Source organism: Ascaphus truei, chromosome 3 (assembly GCF_040206685.1).
Source record: "Ascaphus truei isolate aAscTru1 chromosome 3, aAscTru1.hap1, whole genome shotgun sequence".
In the NCBI taxonomy this organism is placed as follows: domain Eukaryota; kingdom Metazoa; phylum Chordata; class Amphibia; order Anura; family Ascaphidae; genus Ascaphus; species Ascaphus truei.
Genome location: NC_134485.1, coordinates 392011904 through 392036710, shown reverse-complemented (window position 1 = coordinate 392036710; position 24807 = coordinate 392011904). Strand labels below are relative to the sequence as shown.

At 43.7% G+C, this 24807-nt stretch overlaps 1 protein-coding gene across 4 annotated transcripts in view; it reads left to right on the top strand.

The window, feature by feature from the left end:
* Positions 1-24807, top strand: part of CNTN5 (contactin 5) — a 1772202-nt gene that overhangs the window by 1143097 nt on the left and 604298 nt on the right. For all 4 annotated transcript variants that reach the window (XM_075592453.1, XM_075592451.1, XM_075592452.1 and 1 more), the window contains exon 5: positions 140-367. In XM_075592453.1, coding sequence (XP_075448568.1) covers positions 140-367 — 228 coding nt within the window. The remainder of the gene's footprint in view (positions 1-139; positions 368-24807) is intronic.

Below are 24807 nucleotides of genomic sequence, written 5' to 3'. Positions count from 1 at the left end.
TCGGACATTAAAAAAACATTCAACGTGACACTTAAAGGAAATTAAAACAAATCCTCATGCTGGTAGTGTATTTTCTATGTATATTCTGCAGATGTTAGTATCTACAATAACTGGAATTTTTTATCTGTTGTCTTTATAGAACTTACAAAAGCGATTCCCGGCCAGCAGACTTCGTATGCTGCAATCTTAAGAATCAAATCAGGGAGCTCATCTTCTAGTCTGTTCAACTCGAAGAACAGACCAAGATATAGTGGCTCTTCCTTAGAAACACTTGATCATCCCTCACAAACCTGGCAAGATAAAGTGAAACATTATAGTTCTCCAACAAACCTCTACCACTTTTCAGAAGCTTTCCGACAAGATGATGGTAAGTTTAGCCTTATTTATTTTGAAATTCAATTATTGAAACTCTTTGTTTTTTCATAAAATTCCGTTCATTAGACATGCATACCTACAGTAAATTTGTATTGACATTCACTTCAAAAGTATTAAAAATACTGGCATTTTCTATCATTGTTGAATGATATAGTAAGTCACAACTTGATCATCCCTAATATTGCTAGAATACTGTAAACAAAAGTGTATGGGTCACATTCAAAAGCAATTCTAGGGTTGAAGATGTAAAGCTAGAGGATGCTTCAAGGTGCAATCTTTGTTAGTTTGAAAAAAAAAAGCCAGAAACATTTTGAAAATTACAATGTTATTATCTTCCTTAAAAGTACAGCCCCTTCTAGAACCAAAATGAACTAATGGCAATGACATGTATGGGGTAAATCTGGGTGACACCTAGAGATGGGCAAATCCACCCAAATCCGTTTCTAGGTGTTTCACTGATGTTACTCCAAATCCGGTTCGCAGTGTAAAATCAGCAAACAGATTTGGGCGGTTTCAATCCGCGCAGACTCATCCAAATCCGCCATTGGATACACCCCGTGGACAAATTTGTAGAATGCAATCCGCGGATTCAGAAATCCGTTGGCGGATTCTTAAGAACCTGCGCATTGGATTGCTGAATCCGTAAACTGGATTCCACAAATCCATCAACGGGTTGCGGAATCCGTGGAGTGTATTGGTAATAATAGTAAAACCGCAAAACGTGAAACGCCCTTTTTGACATTGATCCGCTGAAATGTGTGGTCCAAAGGAACCGGCCGATCCGCTGCAAATCCAAATTCGCCCATCTCTAGTGACAACCATCTTTCTTACACAAATCAGAAATCTTACATTTTTTTCAATGAAATGCTAAATGCAGTTTGTAAACACAGTAGCTAACACTTGGATATTCTGTAGCCCCTGCCATTTGGATTAAGTGCTAAATGGGTGTTTACACAGACAATGCCCACCTACCCCATACTCCCACTTACAGTATCTGCTGTGGTCCTTTAACTGGCACTAGGTAAGATCGTGGTTGATTAAACACTTGATTGACAAGCACTCAACCAATCAGATTAATTTGAGTGCTTTAGTGACATTCTGGGACCAGTTTAAAGATTGACACTCACAAGTCCCTTGTGCTATTCCCGGAACAGAACAGCATTTTTAGCACTGAAGCAGCAGTTAAAGTCTATTAACTTTTCAGAACGGACTTTGTCTTACACTGCTGACATAATTGAGTGGATCCAGGCCAAGTAATTACAGAACATGGCCCTGGTAGTAAAATGCATCTGGCACCCTGGCACTCAATGGGTTTAAAATAGTAATGGACTTTCTGCTAAAGCTTTTTAAAGTACGGATACTGGAAAAGACACAGATAAACATATGGGAAAAGGTGTAAAGGCAGAAATCAGTATTCTTAGAATATTCCTACTCTCACTTGTCAACTTAATATATAATATGTCATGTGCTTGTGATAACGAGAAGGTGTAATGAATGATAATAATAGAATTTCATTATTTTTAAAGGATCACATTTATTTGGAAAGAAACGATGGACTATAGAATGAGGAGCATATTTAAATAGAGTGTAAGCAGTTATTTCTAGAAAATGCTTCTAGCTTTCAAAATATTATTTGTGCTAGTGTAGTCATATACATAAATTAATATATAATATTGGCACAAATGTCTCGTTTAAATGGTTTGTTGACATAAAATATAAGTGTTTAAATGTTGTCATTTTTTAACAATATTTTTAAAGTATATATATATTTTTATATATTGGTTGGTTGGTTGGTTGGTTATTGAGGCAAAAAGTGACACTGTGTGCTCATTTGCATGTCATTTCCCAGAATCCCTTGCTGCAGTGGAAGTGCTGTATGCTGGGTGATAATGGGGAAAGGCGGGGTTGCAGACCTGCCTAAGACATGCAGATGAGCATACAGCTATATTTGCATATATATATATATATATATATATATATATATATATATATATATATATATATATATATATATATATATATATATATATATATATGCCGAGCTTCAATAATCAAAAAATAAATAGATGATACCGTTCTGTGGCTAACGAAATGCTTTTATTTGTGCGAGCTTTCAAGATACACTGATCTCTTCTTCCGGCGATGTTACAATGAATGAAGCAAGGATTACTTAAAAACAGTGTCTCTTGGAATGTTATCTGTGCTGGTCCTTCCCCCGGTGTGGATGTGTGCTGAGGAAGATGATATCGCTGTCCAGTTGTGCGTATATATATATATATATATATATATATATATATATATATATATATATATATATATATATGTGTCTTGATATTAATTTGCATACCATTTTCATTATACAGTCTGCAGTTTTCATGCACCAAAATAAAGTAATAACTTCAGTTTTGCTGACACGACTAAAGGGCATGTCTAAGGCCAAAAGTGCAATCATATACATCATAGATTTTCACGGTAGTCCAAAAATATTGATAAGACACCGGTGTAGCATAATAGATACCGAAATAACCTTACAGATGCTCAACAGGATTAGGTGCGGACTATTAACCAGAAGGAGTTTACAGAAAGGAGTAGAGATGGGTGAAAGTTCTCCTGAATTCAATTCTGCCGCAGATTGTCCATTTCCTTTCAGCGGATAGTAAAAGGGAAACCACCTGCTTAACCATTGTGGATGGCAGGCTGCAATAGGGTAAGATACAATAGCACAAAAGAGGTGAATCCCTCCAAAGATGGAGGGAGACTAGAAGCCCAATAGCATGGACTCGCTATACTGTGTGGCAATAGTAAGAAGGTAAATGTATACAGTATATGTAGAGACTAGTTTGAGAGAACTACACCACTAAATAGTATGACGTTTGTGTATATTAAATGTAATGGGACCCCAAACGATAAACAGAATGAAATGTTCTGTAATAGAGGGTAAAAACATCTTTAATAATATATATGTAAATAAAAATACAGGGGCAGATTAAACTGAAAATCAGAACCATTAGAGGAATGGTAATGAAAACCGCTCTGTTGGAAGAGGTGGATGCTGTATGTGAATAACTGCGGACAGTCGGGCACCAAAAGAGTTAGAACAGTGATATTGTTCCTCCTCTATATGTGAATACAAGCTAAGGGATGATCAAGTACCTCATACGGCTAGTACATGAGGGTATTACTTAAAGGTAGGTAGTAAATTAAGCTCTGCAATGGACCCATAGGTAAGGGTAGGTAGTAAACTAGCTTTATTATGGACCTGTAGTTAAACTATTGACAGGACCGCCTGAGGTAAGGGTATAGTAATGTATTCCATGGGACATTTAAAGATGGAGCATTGGAGCGGCCTGTCTAGACAGTGTAGCAGTCCTGCTCGGGACAGTTAAACATGCTGTTGTTGGAGCGGCAGACTTACTTGGTTTGTTGGGTCAGGTGCACAGCAGACAGTGGGCAGTCAGGCGCTGGAGCAGACATTGCGGTGAAATGTCCCACAGTGCAGTATCTTGGTGGCGGTACGCCGGCGGCATTTTGGTCACGGCCAGATGTTCCATTTCATGCACTTAAGATTGCTACCAGTCTGTGCTATTGTTAGTTTACCGTTCACGCCTTCCTCCTCCCATTGCTTTTAGACTTTAGAAGTTTACTAGCATTATCTGTATTTAATAAGGGTGTGTAAGAGATACTGTATGTGCAGAGGTATAACCAGGGAGACAAATTTGGGGTAAATAAACCATGGTATTTATTCAGCCCATAGCTTTAAGCAATACAGTTTAAGGAAACACACAAATAAACAAACAGTCTATCCATTTGTAAGGGCTAACTGATGTTCTCAGTCCCTATCTGAGGGGCAGCGAAGATAAGCCTCTTGCAAACCTATGACCCCAAAGTCCAAAGAGTTACCTCTAAGCAGGGGGATCTTTATCTAAGTCTCGGTTTGTCTGTTGGGGGGCCACCCTGTTGCGGGTTTTAGGGTCTGCTGCACCCTAAATTTAGAGGGTGTGGTTTCAGGATGTATTGCATGCAACACAGTCCCTCTGTGCACAATAGATCTCCCCAGCAGTTCAGCAATCAAGAGGCTTTTCTACCAGTCTGATGAGTCAGGTGGGCTGGGTAATTGTCTGTAGGTGCAATTAACAAACCACCTGCTGGATTCCTCCTACCAATACAGGCTTTCTATTGAAGCCCTTTTAAACAGGGGTGTTGCCTTTTCACATGGTGCCTCCTTGCTTGCTAAACTTCCACTTCCCCCCCACACCCCATAACTATTTCACCATTCCCATCTATTCTATCTAGTCCATTATCTATTGTTGTCCCTCCTCCTTCTTTCCCTTTTTACTATCTCCAACCATTTTAACATCCCCCCCACAGCACAGAGGATCCCTCTTTGTTGAGGTGCAATACATCTACTATAAAGATAGCACCTCTCAGAGAAGGACACCCTCTAAAATCCCAATCCATCATTTCCTACACCACTTTCTTATCCATGCATTAACCTTCCTAAGCTCCAACTATCTCCCTGGGTTAGTGCATGGAACTGGTAGTATTTCTCAAATTACTAACTTGCAGGGCCATACCTTAACTTTGCGGCCTGGATCCCTGAAATCATTTTTTCTTTAACTTTGTCATTGGTGCCAACATGTATCCAGCCTGCCAGATCATTCCAGCCCCTCCCAACAATATTTCTACCCAATCTGCAATGTGCAGAATCTGAGCACCCAGGAGACAACAAACGGTTGCTCTCTAATCCATAATAATGGAGTCCCCTACCACAACCACATGTCTTGGTCGCTTGAGTATTGTGAGTCCCCTCTGTGTGGAAGGGACGATTCTCCTGGCTGTCTGGCTGCTCCCAAGCCTCCTCATTCCTGCCTTGACTCCCTCAATATCTTCACTGGATCTGACAAATCTATTAGGATGGATCAGCTCAGAATAATGCTGTAAACTTCTAAAGCCTAAAAGCAATGGGAGGGGGAAGGTGTGAGCAGGTACGCTAATAATAGCACAGACTGGTAGCAACCATAAGTGCATGCTTGCTAATGCAAGAAGCCCGACAGATAAAATGGGAGAGTTTGAAATAATAGCTAAAAGGGAACATTATGATATCGTTACTGAAATGTGGTGGGATGAAACTCGTGACTGGGAAGGTAATTTCGAGGCATATTCCCTTTTTCCGAGGTGGTGGAGTACAGTATGTTAAACAGGATTTAAACCCTATTATATTGTTTATTAAGGGATTGATAAAAATGTAGAGACCTTGTGGATATAAATGATCAGTGTTGGTTAAAGTACAGAAAAAATATTGTAGAATATGCTATAAACCACCTGTTAGATCTATTAGATTGAGGAAGTCAAATCATGGTCATGTTTTAATAATGGGTGATATTAATGATCCGGACATAGACTGGAGCAATGAGATTATCATTACAACTAAAGGAAACATTGTTTTTGTTTTGTTAATCATTAAAGAATGTGTTACTTATAAGTTTACTCAGTTTATATTGTGGTCCATGCATCTATTCTAATACATAAAACCAGAGACAGAAAATGTTGGCCGTGACTGACGAAACGCGTCAGGGAGCGTCATTACGTCAGACGCACTGGCATTGAAGTCAACACGAAGCGCTGGAGCGGACCTATCCATGCGCAGGTGCTAAAGAGATTTCACTACACGGAACTGATTTCTTGGACTTCTAACAGCACACCAGCCCTGGAAACCTGCGGGGACGCTGATCCTTCACCAACGGAGCCTGGGACTGTCCCAAAGAGCTTGCAGTTTGAACCGGATGGTGGTGATTATTATCACATATGCTTAATTTTATTGTACTTTTGTAAGTGCATTTTTTACCCCCCCTCCCCCCCTCCCCCCTTCCCCTCATTAAATTTACAATTTTACGCTATGGGCGTGCGCTCTCTCCTCTTTTTTTCCTTATATATATATATATATATATATATATATATATATATATATATATATATATATATATCTTTTGAATACAATGGTCTTTTAGTTTAACTCTTTGGCCAAAGTGTTGTAAGCCCTTGAGCCCCTCCAAGGCAGACCACGTCTCAAGGGTCCTAACACTAATATAAATTCTTAATAACCTGTACATTACCAGGAAGAATGATTTATAATAAATCTGTCAAAATTAGTTGCATAGTTCTAAGTCTGATTGAAGCTCTTATTAACCTGTATAATACCAGGAAAAGCATTCTGTATTAGATTTGTCGCAATCAAACTGCACGCAAGTTCCCATGAGTGTGGAAGGTGGAATGGAGTAAGCTTTAACCATTTAAAAGTGGGAGGGGGTGAGCTTCAAACTAGGGAAGGAGGATTCTTATACACCAGAGAATCTAAAGTTGTTACATTTACACATAAATGCAATTTTATCAAACTATTGTGATGCTGCATATACCTGACTCATTATATAATATGTCTCACCTATAACCGCTATCTTTAGGGGATTTATATGTCATTTCTACTGTAATTATACCTTCAGCAATTTGATTATATTAAGTGTTTTTCGGTCAACTGGGTCCTTGGTCTACAGTTAAACACAGCCTATTCTACTGCTTCTATCTCACAGACTTCTAAGCCTCTATATGGGTATTATTGGTGCTTGCCATTAAAGATTCCATTCTATAGATGTATATTGAGTTTAAGTGGGCCTTCTGCAGTCCAAGATCAGCATTCCGGAAAATGTATCCAGCCTCATAAATCCACAAAATCTAGATTGCAAATGCATGGTAATGCTGTTTATACCTCACTTACCCCACTATCTTTATAGAAGTATGAATTCTTCCTTATATCTTACTTGTCTGCTGTGTTCCCATATTTACCCCTTCTCCCTGTTCCTCTTTGCCTGTTGCTTATGACTAACAACACTTTAAAATACCCAATCACACAATATTAACTGAAGAAGTTAAAATGTTTTTAAAAGGCCTTAAAACATTTAAGAACCCTGATGCTAGTGGTTTACGAAAAGCTATTTAAAATAAATGTTTAACGGTTTTAATATCTCATTGCAGCTAGTATTGTTCTTTTATACAAAGGAGTGAAGGACCCAACTATTTGCTCTAGTTACAGGTCCTTGTCACTTATCAATACTGGTATTATACATATTTTTTAAAGTCATGGCCAATAAACTTAGCATTTTTAAAAAAAATCCTGAGAATGTAGGCTATATTCTGAATAAACAAGCCCTAGACAATTCTATAAGGGTTATTGTAGGCGATGCATGCAAAGGTAACTAGAGGAGACACATTTGAAAAATTAAACGTAGGCTTTTTCTCGACAAAATTCAGAAACTCAAATACAGCTCTTTTCTCATCTCCAGCAAGTAAAGTTCATAAATACACATGTAACAGGTGTTCCCCCACACTCTCGGAGATTTCACTGTTACCTTGTGTTGTTGTGCTGCTCACCTGCTAGGCTTATAGGATACTGAGTGTCTGCCGGTGGACGAACAGGACCGGCTTTAGGGTTCTTCTCAGCTCTTCACTTGGTGCAGTGGCTCCTTCTCCAGCAGGCCCCAGCAGAACTGGGTGCAGCCCCTGCAGGAAAACCCTCTTGTACTCCCCATGATTAACTGCAGTCTCAGGCAGGAGTATATAAAACAGGAACAGTTATTTTATTCTTCAACAGCATACAGCGTGCAGCAGGTACACTTCTTCCAGGGGTCCCTGGAATCAACACAGGGAGCTTGAGGCCCCAAAGGTCTATCCATAACTCCCTGGTGGAATATGGGGTAGTTGTTCCCACTCCCCTGAGGGAGGGGTAGGAAGGTGGCCAGAGCCCTGCTCCACACCTTCCACCCTCAGCACCGAACCACTACCAGGAACACTAAATTTAGGCTTTGCAGCTCCTTTTGTACCCAGGGGGAAGGTCCTAGGTCTGAGCCCCGCGACGATCGAGCCACTAAATAGTGTTGGGACTGAAGGGGTTAATGTGTAAACTGTGTAATAACTTGCATTCCCCTTCACCATCTGTATTTGTCCCAGATTGCAGCTGAATTTCCCAGCTGCAATGCGTTTTAAACGGTGTGTTCCCTAAATCATCTTGGGAGGGAAAGGGTTAACTGTATTGTGTGTATAATCCTGTGTTCCCTGCCCTAACATTTTCTGCCCCGGTTTGCAGCGTCAAAAAAGCAGCTACCCTATGTCTCAGGGGTTAAAACCTGCAGCCCCATGGATGTCTATGGGATTTTTAAAACGACTTGCATGAGGGCACTTTTTTACTTTAATAGGTGGCGTTGTCCCATGGAAGTCAATGGCTGTGTAATGTAAGGTACTCAATAGGATGTCACAAAGCATAAAATGTATCTTGAGTTCGCAATAAGCGAGCAGCCTGATTTTTGGATATGTCAGTACATAAAAGGCTAAGATTGCAAACATGTTTATAACGCAATTCCTTCACTGGAAAATGTATTTTAGAGCTCGTCAATGTTTTTGCTATAAGTTTTCTGTCCCCTTGGCAGCTGTTTCACATATTTGTTATATTTCACACATTTTGTTTGATATTCATATCACATTAGCCCAGTTGGATCAAGCGCTGATAGAGAGCGTTATTAGTTAGTTTGTGGTTTATTTTGATTGTTCTTTCACTCTCTCAGCAGCTGATTCATCTTAATCACAATGGCACTTTTCACTAATAGAGCTCTGAGAGGGCTTAATTTAGAAAGCTTTTTTACTAACCATGATCCTATGGATCCTGACAAGGAGAGTCTGGACACACTATTCACTAAATTAGAGAAACTTCTAACACTAGTGTAGCCCCCTGTAAACAGCTCAGGCTATACCTATCTTCCTTCTACTGTGGTAAGTCCTGTTAAGATCAGGCGCCAGTAATCATTATGGGTTTTCCCCCTTCATAGCCCTAACCTGAGTGGTAGACGCAGGCCTGGACTCTGCTGCAGGCATGAGTAAGAGGGAGGTTCTGCTGACACCAGGAGGGGAGGGGCTAGCTCTATATTTAGCAGCCCACTCCGGCGAGTGGTTGTGGTTCTTCGCCCTTGCTGTGTGCCATGTCCCTCTCTGATTGATGGTTTTTCAATAGAGAGAGTAGCTTAAGAAGAGTTCGAGTGAGTAGTGAGACCAAGAGTCTAGAGCTGCTGAGTATTAGGCCGTGAGCCACGAATCCTGCGGAACGGTCCGAGGAGTATCAGGAGGCTACGGGCTCCCCGACGCAGCATGCCGGTTGAGAGCGAGAGGAACTAGACCGATCAGCGTCTATAAGTAGAGCTGATAGAATCATAGACTGGTGGACCAATGCCCTTACCCCGCTGCCAGGGGTGATGGGGAGAGAATTCAAGACCCACCTCGAGGCTAACCTCGGAGGTGGGCCACTGGGTATTGCAGCCCTAGCTCAGACCATCCTGTCGGCCGAGTGACTTGGAGGGAAGGAGAGGAGGAGGTCGTGGGAGTTGAGCAGGTTGTACCTGGCACTGGCGATTGTATTGTGGCTGCTGGAAGCCTTATCATTGGGATATCGTTGCTCTGTCAAATAAAGAGACTGTTCTGCACCCGTAAAGACTGTGTGTGATTTGGAGAGTATAACCCTGGGACCTGAGGGGGTCTTCTATACCGGTCCTGTCCCATTACCCTGGGAGTATAGAAGATGGAGGCGCTGCACCACTAAGATAATATGGAGGCTATCACCCCAGAAGCCCGGTCCTGGCTCCCCCACAACATCGCGGGAAGCTCAGGCCCTCTTGTTCCTCACAGGTACGCACCATACCACCTGTAACCAGCCCCCATGCACCCCTCACACTCCCGTAGAGACTGGAGGTACGGGGGGAAACAGGGTTACACTAGAAATGAGACAAGTCTGGGAAACCCATACACTCAAGCAATATCTTGATCAGAAGAGAATACCTAGAGGGCTCAGGGTGTTAAAGCCCCCCACCTCAGACCAAGATGATGAGAAGTTTTTAAAGGAGTGGAATTTTATATTGGATACTTGTTCGGTGGACCTTATGTTATTACTTATTAAGCAGAGAGCCAGTACTTTAGAGAGTCTGGATAAAGAAATTAACCTTATCAAGGAACAGCTAGAACCTTCTATGGAGATGGCAGAATATAAATTATTAGAGGATAAGGTAATTTCAAGGTTGGCTAAAACCGAAAAGGAAGTTAAGCTTATAAAACTCAAAAAATGTGCAAGAGATAAACACGACTATGATGAGAACAGACAGAGAAATTGGAAAACAGAAAAAGTGATTACAATTAGTGAAGTAGAGATCAGAGGGCACGAGGTAGTTCCTGTTGAAACTAATCCTAGAGAGAGGATTGACCCCACTAAAATTGAAAAATCTGATATTGGAGCAAAAGAGGAAAAGGGTGGAAAGCCTCTTAAAGATAAACCCAACACAAATCCAACACCCAATCCCAATAGGAATAAAAAGAAAGGCACTCAGAATGAGAAGATTAATTTTAGTGACAATGGGAGCCACCCCACTGACCGTCACCCCACCAATTATCATTATAGAGATAGATCCCCGATTGATAGACCCCATGCTGCAACTAACTTTAGACAAAATTCTTTTTTAGACCATCGCCAGGGCCGAGCACCATTCCAAGAACGGTGGAGAGGCCCCAGGGGCCAATCAGGGAGACAAAATCCTGTAAGAATAGAAAAGAAAAGGTCAAGAAGGGAAGAGTCAGAGGAAAGAGAGGAGGGTCAAGGAAGAGAAAGAGAAAGAAAAAGATCAGACAGAGGAAGGGATTGGTAAAAAGTAACATATTTAATATAAGTGACACCCACCTCCAAAAAGTAGAACTTGATGTCCTTTCTAGGGGCCTAAATTTTGCCCCTGTAAATGGACCAAATATGTTCAACACCTTTGTAGACGTACACAAATTTTTAAGAAAAATTACCCTGAAAAAATATTTCATGAAGGATGCTGTGACTAGATCAGTGACTGCGCCGGGTCCTAATGACTTGTCGGCTAAGCCACCAATCACACCCTTAAAAAAACCATCAACATTCTATCCAAAAGCGGTTAAGGGGAATTACATTGATACGTTTGCAGAGATGGTGATCTCTGATCTAGAGAAGGCAAGCCTGAATTTTAAATGTCCTAGGCAAAATGTGAGTAGAGAAGAAAAAGATGCGATCAAATCCCTTGAGGGCAATAAAAATATTGTCATAAAGGCAGCGGACAAAGGGAGAGGGGTAGTTGTGATGAACTCCTCCTATTATAAAGAGGAGTCATTGAGAATTCTTAATGATTGCACCACTTACCAGAGATTGGAGATTAACCCAACGGATCTCTTCAAAGAGGAATTGGTGTTGCATTTAGATCAAGGATTTCGGGATGAGATTATCACCAAACGAGAACTGGAATTCCTGACTATAGAACAACCCAAGATTCCAGTTTTCTATTTCATCCCGAAAATCCATAAAAGTTTAACTAGACCCCCCGGAAGACCCATAATTTCTGGGATCCGTTCCCTCACATCAAATCTCTCTCAATTTCTGGACTTTCTCCTCCAGAGGTATGTCATACAGGTCCCTTCATATCTAAGAGACACGTCACATGTATTGACCACACTGCAAGAACTTGTGTGGACTGAGGAATGCTGTTGGGTTACATGTGACGTAGTATCACTTTATACAGTGATAGATCATGAGATGGGACTAAGTGCCATAAAGAGAGTTCTGGAAAGGGACAATACTGTGGACGAAAAACTAAGATTGTTTATTCTAGATGGAATAAGATTTATCTTGACCCACAACTATTTTTGCCATGACCGTGAATTTTACCTCCAGACATGCGGCACCGCGATGGGCACCAGATTTGCACCAAGTTATGCGAATTTATTCATGTCCATATGGGAGGAGGATAATATATGGACCTCCAACCCATTTGGTGCAAACCTGGTGCTTTGGAAAAGATACATCGATGATGTGCTGTGTGTCTGGAAGGGTTCATCTGAAGAACTTTTTTGTTTTAAGGAATATCTGAATGACAACGAATTAAATCTGAGGTTTACCTTTAGTCACAATAAAACAAGTATTAACTTCCTTGATCTTTCTCTGTATATTGATAAGAATACCATTCAAACAAAAACCTATCATAAGGAAGTAGACGCCAATACGTATCTATTGGCGTCCAGCCACCATCACCCCAAGTGGCTACAAAACATTCCCAAGGGCCAAGCACTAAGAATTAAGCGTAATTGCTCCAATGATAAGGTATATAAACATCAGGTCAGCGAGCTTAGGGAGAGATTCTTGGAGCGAAACTATAAGAAGCGAGATATAGATTTAGCTATATCTGAGGTTGACAAAATAGACAGGAGAACCCTTATTTGCAAGGACCTAGTGAGACCTAAACCCCAAGGAAGTGACCAGTTCCCCATGTTTGTCACCCAATATATTGGTTTGGCTCCCATCATATCACAGGTTTTCAAAAAACATTGGGGCATCCTTCAAAGGGATCCGATCCTTAAGAACTATCTCCCAGAAAACCTAAAATAGTATACAAACGGGCCAGGAATTTAAAATCCTGTTTGTCCCCTAGTTGCCCTCTTGATAACCTTAGAGACCGCCATGTCACCTGGCTTAATAATTTAAAAGGGTACTATGTCTGTTCAAAGTGTATTGGATGCAAACATAGCGCTAAAATCAAATGTTTTAAATCCAACGTTACTGGAATTTCTTATGATATAGAAACTTTTATTAATTATTAAACTGATTTTTGTGTGTATTTGCTGCAATGCCCATGTGGGTTACAATATGTTGGCCGTACAGGGAGACCCCTCAAACGGCAGTTTGCCGAGCACATCTATAACATCAAAAGGGGTCTCGAAACCCATAGTGTGTCCAATCATTTTAGATTGAAGCACAATCAAAATCCGGAGGGCCTAACCTGCATGGGCATTGACAATCCGAAGCCTAGTTGGCGTGGGGGAGACAGACTTGGCATTATATCCAAGCGTGAGAGTTATTGGATATATGTTCTTAAAACTCTGTCTCCCCTTGGCCTTAATATAGACTTTGATTTAGCAGCATTTTTGAAAGAATCTTAACTATTAGGATGTCTGGTTTTTAGCACAATTTTTAATTTTTTCACATTTTTTCTTATCTTGTATTCTTATTAAGTGCAATAAGTGACCACCAAAATATCATTTTATTGTTCATTATATATTTTTAATGTTAAAATGTGTTTTAGGATAGTTATGGCAGTGAAGGCACACTTTAAAGAGTTCAGTGACCAAGCTCCCAAAACCCCTGAGGAAGTGACACTGCGTCACGAAATGCGTAGGGAGGAGGAGCTTAGTATCCCACGTGATGCCTCTCCCCTGCTGTACCTTCTGGCGCTTAAGACTGACCCGCGCCGCTGACGTTATCAATCGGCGAGTAGTGCATGACTGCGTGGGTCCCTTGTTCCAGCCGGATTGCAGCAGGTTGCGGACGGCATCCGTTGGTCACATCTGCTACCATTACAAATTGTAAGTGTTGGTAGTATGTTTGTTTTTATGTAATAAAAGTGTAAGTACGTTTTTACACTAGGCTGTATTCATTTCTCTACACGCTTGCTGTGGGGGCCTATGCTGAATCCCTGAGGGCACTACCAAGTACAAGAGAAACCATCCGACTGTAACCACGTGGGGTTCGTGGATATTGAGGTTGGAACGCGACACAGCACAGATTCTCTCTCCTGAAAGTGCAAGAAATTATCTTGTAAGTTAGGGTTATTTCCATCTCAGTTGGGGCTGTGGTTTTTTATATACTGCGCAATTGGTGTGTCTCTTTTTTATTCATTGCAGAGAACATCTGGGGCCATTCTGAAGACCATCAAAGCCATTCTGAATTGCATTGGTTAATCCACCCATTGCCAGGACTGTCTTTTCCATCAAGGACTGTATCTTGGATCATGGTATTGTGGACTTTAACTCATTAGCACCGGGGACCTACAGTAGCTTTTTGTACTTTCATAAGTTATAATATAGGGCAGAGCTCACCAAATAGAGCTTTGATGGGTTAAGTGTATGCAAAGGGAGAACACTTAGAGTCCTTTTGTGATGTCCTACACTTCCCGACCCCTGTGGATAAGTAACACCAGAGGTGAGACAATATGCTGATCAAAGGGGCTATGACTCACCCCATTGAATATGCAGACCGGGTCTCACAACTAGGTGATAACCATTTCGCTTGTCAAAGGTGACACAGTGACATCCTGAGACAAAGCTTTGACAGTTCACTGACACTTCAGCCAGACTTTCGGACTACAGATAATTTGGCTCTCTTTTCTAAGTGGGGGCTAGTTCAATGCCCACTGCGCATGTCTGGATCTGTCAGGGGAGGGTTACATCAGCTCTCCCACGTCACTTGGCGATGTCTGATAGGTGCAAGATAATTAATTGCCAATCCAATGAGGCTCGTGTTAAAAAACAGGTCCCTTAGCTTTAAAAGGTGCCTGCAGCCACATCCCTGTGCTATTCATGATGTCCTGAATTCAAGGGTGAATTGATATCCCTTCATCGGGATATTTCGCCCTATACCATCTTGTAAGTGTTTTTAGCCCATGTTATTAGTTTTACTGTGTGTGTTATTCTGAAAAGAAATAAACTTACAGGTTTATTTTATCGCTGTCTCGCTCCAATCAGTTCCCAGTGATTTTGTACAAATAAGTTCTGTTCCACCGTGACAGGCTTCTGATAGGGCAGAACACAGGCCCTAGTCCCACCCCCCCTTGTCACTCAAAGGAGCTGCTTACTACCGTGAAACCCAGATTAACCCTAACACTGCCTGCATTGGTAGCAAGGCTTATGTGTTAGGCAGGGCAGATTAGTGGCCAAGAGGATACATGGCTACACACTCCCCCTGGTGGAATCTCACAGACCCCGCTGAGAACTCAATTTATACATCAACTCTAAATTGGATAACATGGAACAATGTAAAACAGTTCATGGCATAACATTTGTTGACATAACAGTTCATTGCATAACAGTTTTAACCAATGAGGTTTGTCTGGATCCCTCCCATAACATGGATAATCCATACCACCCTTCAATAATAATGTTTTGGGTCAGGCTTCTTAACCAACCTACCCTCTTGATCAGGAACAGTAATGGAGTACACTCTCTTGTGACCCCGCTCAGGAATATATTCTAACCGGTCCAGGTAAATATTTCTCCCTACCCTCCATATTCGCATTAGATAACAGACTTTCTCTTCATTGAAGTACGTAGAGATACTACACCTGGAGGCTAGGTACTCTAGGACACCTTCCCTCAACCACTCCTCTCGGTTAACCTCTATTTCCCTCATTATGGACATAGGGATACTCATACCCATGGGACTAATGTTACCTCTGCACTATTAATCTCCCTCTGTATATATACCATTTTCTCATTCTTTTGTTGCCTGTCCCTATTGTTCATCTAAGCACCTCCAAATGTAACACTCCTACCCTCATTCCCCCCAAGGGAGATCTGATAGTACTTGTCAGTGTTAGGGAAGGATGGTGCTCACCTGTAGGTTCTGAAAAGGTCTGAGTCCCCGAGTCTCCACGGTTGCTATAGGGAGTAGGCAGCAGGATAGGCTTTGAGTCTTTGGTTCAGCACCTGCCAGAGGCAGGGTTGCATCCCTACAGGAACCTCCATAATAATTCAGCCACATACCAAGAACCGTTTAACATGGTTTATTAGCAGACTAGCTCATGCCTCATCTTCCTCTCCATATCACTCCCATGCAAGAGAGGTTGCATTCCCTTGACTAGGCCCCCAGGAGATTGAGGCTCCTGGGCTAGTCTTTACGGGACAGGGTAGAATCCAGCCTACTCCCTAAGGAGCAGGCTACAATGGAACACACTCATATAGAACAGCCCTAAATTTGGATTGATGCCATGTTTTAAACAAGGGGAGGGTCCCACTCCTAAGCTCTGGTAACTGTGCAGCACTCCTCCAGTAAGCCCACCCCCCTGGCACATGCTCCAACGGTTTCAATACTGCACCTGGAAACCGCAACAAATTAACTCTCTGGTGGAGAGACTCACATGCTGGCCCATGTGAGAGGAATTTCACCCCAACACTGCCTGCTTTTACCAGGACTTATAATGTCAGGACCAGAAAACACATAGCCAGGGGCACTGGGCTACATTAGCATTCTACATATCGCCTTTAGCTAATATTTGAATACTTGATTTGTTATCGGAGAACATTGCCCTCTATCACCCCTTCTCATTGCCCTTTCTTAGCTGCACTTATTAGAAACAATGTGAATATGTTAGGTGTACCAAAAGATCCAAGGAACATAAAATAGCCTTCTTCATTGACAACATGCTATTTACCATTTTTAGTTGCTGCCTAATTTATTTAATCATTGACTCTTTTTGGCATCTTCTCTTGTTTGAAAATGACTGATAAGGGAGAGGAAGCATTTAATATAGACCTTTCCCCTGATACAATAACACAGCATCGCTGAATTTTCTCTTTTGGTCTGATTGACCAATTCCTTGAACACTTTTTGTGAACTCCATTTCCCTGGCCTGAATAAAACTAGCAAAAAAGATTGATATTGTATTTCAGGGACCGGCAGATGATGTCGGTCAAAAAGAACCTATTACTCAGAATTTTTTCCCACACTTTGCCGATCCCAAGTTCATATAAAGATTTGAAAGCTCTTCACTCTAGAATAGCTGTAGCAGACGGTGCTAACGCTGGCACATTGTAACGGGACACACACAACGCACCAGCGGGAGCAGACACCATTGTCTTTCCATAAGCTGCGTGTGAAAAAGGGATCGGGCCACTGGCATGCCTGCTACAAATGTATGCTCTGTTTTATTGGGTCCAAGAAAAATATAGGGTTAAAAGTTAAAAAAAAATCAGATCTCCTGGTTCAGGTGGCCTTGCCCTTACTTACATATCATAATGTCTCACAGAACAGTTAACTGATATCATTGGATCTAACTCCTGCTTTAAATAGATAGAGATGAATATGACTGTGAGTCTCCGATGGTTATTATGGCTCCCTTCAGAACATAGGCCTATGCGCATTCAAAATAACCATGTAATTAAACATTCTATTAGACTTTGGGACTCCCTAAAACTATGCCAGAAACTATTTCCCCTAATTATAGTATGACCCCCATCTTTAACAAGTCCAATTTTGAACCAAATAAACAAAATCTGATTTAGATTATTCTGCCTAGAAGAAAGTAGGTTTTATGAGTATTAGAGAGATGTAGTCTGGTACTTCTGTTAAATTATTGATTCAATCAAAGATACAACACATTTCTCTCACAAAAAGGGTTTAAGGTATATGCAAATGAGGTGCTTTGTAACTAGCTGTTATTTATCCTGCCCACCTCCTGACTGCTTCAGTAAACATCCCTTTTTAATCTGGTCTGTAACTGTTACATACACTTATAACATATATTATCTCTAACCGTTGATCCAATGTCTTTAAATATAATGTATAACCCTGTTGTTTTAATGTAACCATGTACTGTTATCATAACTCTGTGCCCAGGACATACTTGAAAACGAGCGGTAACTCTCAATGTATTAGTTCCTGGTAAAACATTTGATAGATAAATACATTCATTAATTTGTAGAAAAGGTAACGATTCTCTTGGTAAAGGACTAATCTCAGTTCTATAGCAACATTTCTTATCTCTTAGTACTGATATTAAAAACAAATATACATTTCTTTAAAAAAAAAACAACAACTACACATTCCAAGAATACGATCTGGAAGGTGAGGCAGGTAGAGAAGTTACCTAGTTACGTTTCAGATAGCCGCGTCAAATTTCAAAACATTTCGGAACCCTGTAGAAGGTATATTAGCGATCGTTTTTTCGACATGGGCCTCATATAAGTATAATGTGTTACTATAATATAATTCAGGGGTAGCCAACACCAGTCCTCCAGGGCCACCAACAGATCAGGTTTTAAGGACATCCCTGCTTCAGCACAGGTGGCTCAATCAGTGGCTCAGTCTTTGAGTCACCTGTGCTGAAGCAGAGATAACCTGAAAACCTGACCTTGCTGGTGGCCCTTGAGAACTGGAGTTGGCTACCCATGATCTAATTTGTATCTCAAATGCCCCAGAGAGATTTCCTCCAGCTTACCCTTGTTTTTTCTTCTGTTGGAATATTATCGGTGTCACTGTTGTACCATTTTTTTCTACCAATCCAAAGATGTAAATGAACAATTGCAAAAAAAAAGGCCATAATAATAGTGCACATATATGCTGTATTGTAATGTGATTAACATTATGGAATAACAATAGGGTTGCATGGCATATACTCTTACTGTACTTATTGGTAAATTGTTCTGTTATCTCTGTTCTTTTCCATTTATATCACAAATGACAGTATATGCTGACAGTATCCAAGGAATACTTCCCTCTTATAAGATCACATTTGTGCTGGTAGAAATAATTGAAACTGAGATATTGTGTATAAAACACCACTGTTAAACCCAATTCTCTTTTACAGTAAATGCACTGTTTGCAAAAAGCTTTCATACACTAGGTAATGGACTTAATTCTTCCTGCTGCGTAAATGATATATTGGAAACCCCCTGATCTTGTGGAATCTTGTCTAGTTAAGAAATGCTTAGATGATGAGATTTAATGACAAAGCAAAGGGAATTATTAGCACACACTGAAGTTGTGAGGATCAAGTGCATCATTTGCCAAATCCTAATGTTAAATTCCTATAATTTACCACTCTTTAATTGTAATTGTACAATTAGAGCCCCATTAAATTAAGTCCAATAAAGCAGCTTCGACATTGCAAAAAAAATGTTACAGAAGGCAGTATTTGAGAAATGGGGTATGGCGGACATGTCAAAGGATTAACACGGGATCCATGCATTTTCAGACACTTGATCCGCCATACCCCGTTTATCAAATACTGGCATACAAATATTAGGTAAGGAAGGAACAGTATTGTTATATGTATTCATACCTTCCAGTGGCTTACTATGGTTAAACAGCATTAGGCCCTACATGTCCTTTTAGCATACAGTACTTCTGTATTGACCAGACATAGTGGAGGGGCTGTAGTTGTGTACATTAGCCCCATTTGCTATCAGAGGGTGTTGCAGTCAAATCGTGATCTGCGGATCCAACACCATTCCCCCCCTACAGGGGTATCTGATCCTTGGAATAGGGAAGCTTTATGATATAGTGTACATCCATATTTACTCCACTATTCATCTGACTCATCGCCTCACCACCATGTTTATACTGTGCTTCACTGTGTATATATATATACATTTAACATGTATTAAATATATTTAGTTTTAAAATAAAGGTTATGTTTGTAACGGTTTTTGTGAACCGGTCTGACCCCCCCAATCCCATATTGGCCCCTGTGGTCTAACCAGTTCCCATTACGGTGTAGTGTCTGGTGGTGCGCCTGTTGGCTACAGGACTCCTGAGTCTCCGCATGATGGTGTATGGGGATTTGCCAACCCAGACAGGCAACTGAGGTAGTGTGATGAGTCCTACCTAGATCCAGTGCAGCACCTCCACCTCATCAGGGTCCCTTCGGTCACTCGGGGATGGTCCTGGCGAGGAACTCCTCTGTGGTGCCCCTCTCCGTGCAATAACTCCACACTTGCACGCGAGAGTGTCGTTAATCAAGGACATCTTCATTTGTACGGTGGGCCAGCTGCCCTCCACAATGGGGTGTATTCAGCCCTCCATTGTTCACCGTACTTCCCTTTGAAAGGTGTGTCCTCCTAATGTAGGGATTTCCTATCCCCGCAGGAATACTGCCCCTGTGCCAGGTCCCTTGTCACAGTCTCATTAGTCCTTTTAATACTCTAACTTTGATCTTCCTCTGATAACTTCTAGACTAGACAGACCAGAACTGAACTTTTGCTCAGTGCTGTGCCTTATGTATCCTCTGGGGGCTGACACAACTCTGACATCACCAACCAGGGAGTCAGAGCCTGTGACCACTCCCATCCATACATAGGGCACCTCACCAGGGTGTGAGGGCAAACCTCCATAATTACTGCTGGCATGCCCACAACTTACCAGGCCTTACTGTCAGCCAGCTGGGACCTAAATTTGAACACCTTTCGTCAGGAAGCACTGTAAAATGGAACATTATTATTAGAACATCACACAGGTTCATAATAACATAATGAAACAATACACATCACGCCAAGCACGCCCCGACCAGCAGACACGAGTCCTCGTAATGCCACTAGTACCTCCTAATAATAGTGTCTTGGGTCCGGTTTCTTTACCTCTCGACCCCCCATGTCTAGGACAGTCACATGGTAGCTACGCTGCGACCCCCTCTCAGGCCTGTATACTACCCTATGCTTGTACACGCTCCTCCCAATGCTCCAAACCCTTATAAGGTGCTCTATCCTCTTATCTGCCTTGCTACCAGTAATGACACCCCCTTTGTTAACCATGTACTCCTCAATGGTCTCCCTTAGCCACTTGTCCCTATTCTCCTCGATCTCCTCCATGAGGGATCCAGGAACGTATGGGTATTCCAACCCATGAGAGTACTTGTACTTCGCAATGATCGCCCTTTCCGCCCTACTACTCCTAGTTAGGTTGGCGTTCCCTGCTTTCCCTGGTAACACCCATGATAGGGGCTCGTCCGGATCTACGGGGTCGGTTAATATACCGGGGCCCATGGGTTCGATTTCGTTTCGGTCTATCATGAGCCACCGATATTGCATTTCTTTCTTTCATTCTGCGGGCGTGAAATCCCCTCTAGCCCACCAGTAATCTACCACATCATCTTTGCGTAGCAAAAACCGCGTGCGATCCATCCAACCCACGTACCCCTCAAATAAGGGTGCCCACCAACGGGTCTCCTTAGGTTTCTCATTCCACTCCTGAGAGTCTCCCTCTTCAGTACCTCCTCAGGAGCACACCCCAGAAGTCCCTGCAGAACGGGGCCTGGACCACCTCTCGTGTTTCGGGGCCTCACCAGAGGGTATATCCTCCTCCTCCGGCACCCACCGGGACTTAGATACCCGTCCCAATTGTCCTCCTCCCCGGGATCCCTCCCCAGAATCGAAACTACTCATTCTATCCCCAGTCCGGTTCTCTCCAACCCCCAAAGACCCATCCGACACCCCCAAACTAGAGGATGATCCCCGGGAACAGGTGACTGGGACAGGGGCCTTAGCTAGGGCATGGTGTTGGGCATAGGGGTAGGCAGTCGGAAGCCGCGGGGTTCCGACCCGTTCGCCTTCCTGAGATTGTCCCGTACCACTGGACAGTGGTATCGCCGGTGGCGTCTCACCCCTCTCCGGCCTCCGCGTACTCCGGTTCTTCTTGATCGATCGGGAATCACCACCCGACCGCTGAGATGCGTGTCTCCTGCTTCCGCTGGTTCCGCCGCCTCTACCGGAAACGCCGTCGTCACTGGAAGCGGAAGCGTCGCCATCTTGGGATGGACCCCCATGCGGGATCTCTTCCTCCACAATCAGGTCCGGAAGTCCCTCCGTGTCCACGTGCTCCGTTCGGGCCTGGCACGGCCTTTCCTCCTCTAACGGTGGTATCGGAGCCTGGCAAGGACAAGGGCTAGCCTTACCAGTCCGCAGGTTGGGCGTTGATCGCCCGTTGCCACTGGACCCGCCGGTCCCGAGAACAGCTGGGCTCCGCCATTCCGGTCTCTGCTCCACCGGGGACACCCGACTCCGCCCACTGTCGCTGCCAGTAAGTGGCTGTTTGGTCCCATTTCCCCCACCGGGCGCTGCCACCGGCCAGACCAGGGTACTCACTGGTCCTCGGGGTCCCTCGTCCGAGGGGTCCGCACTTAGCGTACTTGGGGTCACCGAGTGGGGCGACCGCCTTCTCTTCTCACGGTCGGTTGCCAAACTGACCACGTCACACTCCTCAGGGTCTGTACTTTTAGTCCATAGCGCACCGGGAAACTCGCCGGACAGCATAGCAGTATTCCCCCCAGGATCATTGTTCTGTATGGGCACGAAGGTAGGCATGGGCCACAGATATTGTGTGGCACACTGGGGACAGCGCGCGGCCGTGCCCATGGTGCCGCCGGGCAGCCGGCATTGTAGGCAGAGGCCTACTACTGTCTCCGCGCCCCCCACACATATCACTAACACCCCGCCGGGTATCGCGTAGGGTTGGGTCGAAACCATCCGGTTTGCATCCGGGGAGCAGGCCATATTCTTGGTAGGAGCTACTCGCAATACTGGTCTGTCCTGGAAGCTGGTTCCGCACGATTGACCAACAGGGGTTGAATGGTCAGCCACTCCTTGGTTTAGCTCCTCCCTCCTCTGACACAGTTGGCATCCGCCCCCAGTGGTAGCAATTATGGGCGGGTCCCACAAGGGAATAGGATGTCCTTTAATTAAGGCCGCGCTTCTCTCAGTCCTAGAGGGCGCGACCACAGCTTCCGCGCGTTTTTCCCAAACAGGGTGGGGCTCTGTTTTTGCCGCCAACTCCAGCCGCTTCCTTGCAGCTGCCTTGCGTGCAAAGTATCCTTCTTTCTTGCACCCAATTTCAGCTGCCGGAACTTCTTTTGGTAATGATGCCGGCAGCGCACCAGCTCCTGGGCCCATGGGGCATAGCAGGAAGCCACTCCCCCTGGTAGATATTAGGGGAGGTTCCCACAGACTAAGTGGTTGACTCAGCACTGGGGCCGAGCGAGCCTCTGTCCATGAAGTCGCGGCCGCAGCTTTCGCGCCATACTCCCCACGCGGTCTCCCAGAGAAGCGGGAGCCGCCATTTTGTAAGTCCTTTCCATCCGCCACAATTTCAATGTCCTCTACACAGTCCTCCAGGGCGGCACCCCGTTGTCCTAGGCAGGACCAGAACGGTGCGGCCAAAGCTTTCGCTCCACTCCAGAGCAGGCTTGAAAAAGACAGTTCAGCAACAGCTTGCTCTTCAGTGGGGCGCACGCCACGTGTGCTTTCCCCATCAGCCTTTGGTCGCCATTTTGGACTATCCGCACCGCGCGGATCCTCCATTCTTGCGTAACAGTTATCGTACATGGGTGCTCCTCTCTGCGGGGCAGCCACCACACTGGTACAATAAAGATGTCTCTGATGCACCACCACATGTGTACCTAATGTAGGCTGGACTCATGTATGCACTACCTCAGGCTAGGCTCACTCTCTCAGTGTCTGGTGTATCTCCTTCCTCCAAGTCTGTGCTCCCTACGGTAAGAGGTCTGGAATGGGCTAGAGTACTCTGGGGCTCCCATGCAGTACTTGGGGCGTCTACCTATCTTGGTTAGCCTAGCGCAGACCCTCTCCAGGATTCCTGACCACGTTAACAGGCTATCCCTTCTGGCATCCTACCAACTAGCGCTACCTCACGGTGACTAGGACAGCTATAGCCCGGCTCCAAACCCCCAACTCCTTTCAGGCCCCTAGGTCGTCCCTGCGAACTGACACACGCCATCAGCCCCCTTGACCGCCCCTAGGTCCGTCCCAATGCAGCACAAAGTGGCAGCAGACACTCTCCCTGTTTCCAAGTGACCTAGCTAAAGCCTGTCCTGTTGACACGTCATCTCAGCAGCGCCTCCAAATGTAACGTTTTTTGTGAACCGGTCTGACCCCCCCAATCTCATATTGGCCCCTGTGGTCTAACCAATCCCCATTACAGTGTAGTGTCTGGTGGTGCACCTGTTGGCTACAGGACTCCTGAGTCTCCCACATGATGGTGTATGGGGATTTGCCAACCCAGACAGGCAACTGAGGTAGTGTGATGAGTCCTACCTAGATCCAGTGCAGCGCCTCCACCTCATCAAGGTCCCTTCGGTCACTCGGGGATGGTCCTGGCGAGGAACTCCTCTTTGGTGCCCCTCTCCGTGCAATAACTCCACACTTGCACGCGAGAGTGTCGTTAATCAAGGACATCTTCATTTGTACGGTGGGCCAGCTGCCCTCCACAATGGGGTGTATTCAGCCCTCCATTGTTCACCGTACTTCCCTTTGAAAGGTGTGTCCTCCTAATGTAGGGATTCCCTATCCCCGCAGGGATACTGCCCCTGTGCAAGTAGAAAAAAGGGGGTGAAGGCGGTCACAGCAATAGAAGTCAAGCCCAGGAGCAAGTGAAGTTAAAATCAGCTTTAATATTACATGCTGTACATCACAGTGGCTTGCAGGTAGAGAATTGGTACTATCATATGAAAGGTTCTGGGTTCGATTCCTGTATGATATGGTATAATTTATAAAAACACAATCCATATGGCTTGCAGGTAGAGAATTGGTACTATCATATGAAAGGTTCTGGGTTCGATTCCTGTATGATATGGTATAATTTATAAAACTTCTGTGATGTACAGCATGTAATATTAAAGCTGATTTTAACTTCACTTGCTCCTGGGCTGGACTTCTATTGCTGTGACCGCCTTCACCCCCTTTTTTCTACTTGTATCTGCTTTGGCTCGCGCACGCAGGCATTCACCACGGACTCCTAAGTCTGAAGGACTGACGTCATCCCCCCTCCACACGTGTGGACGC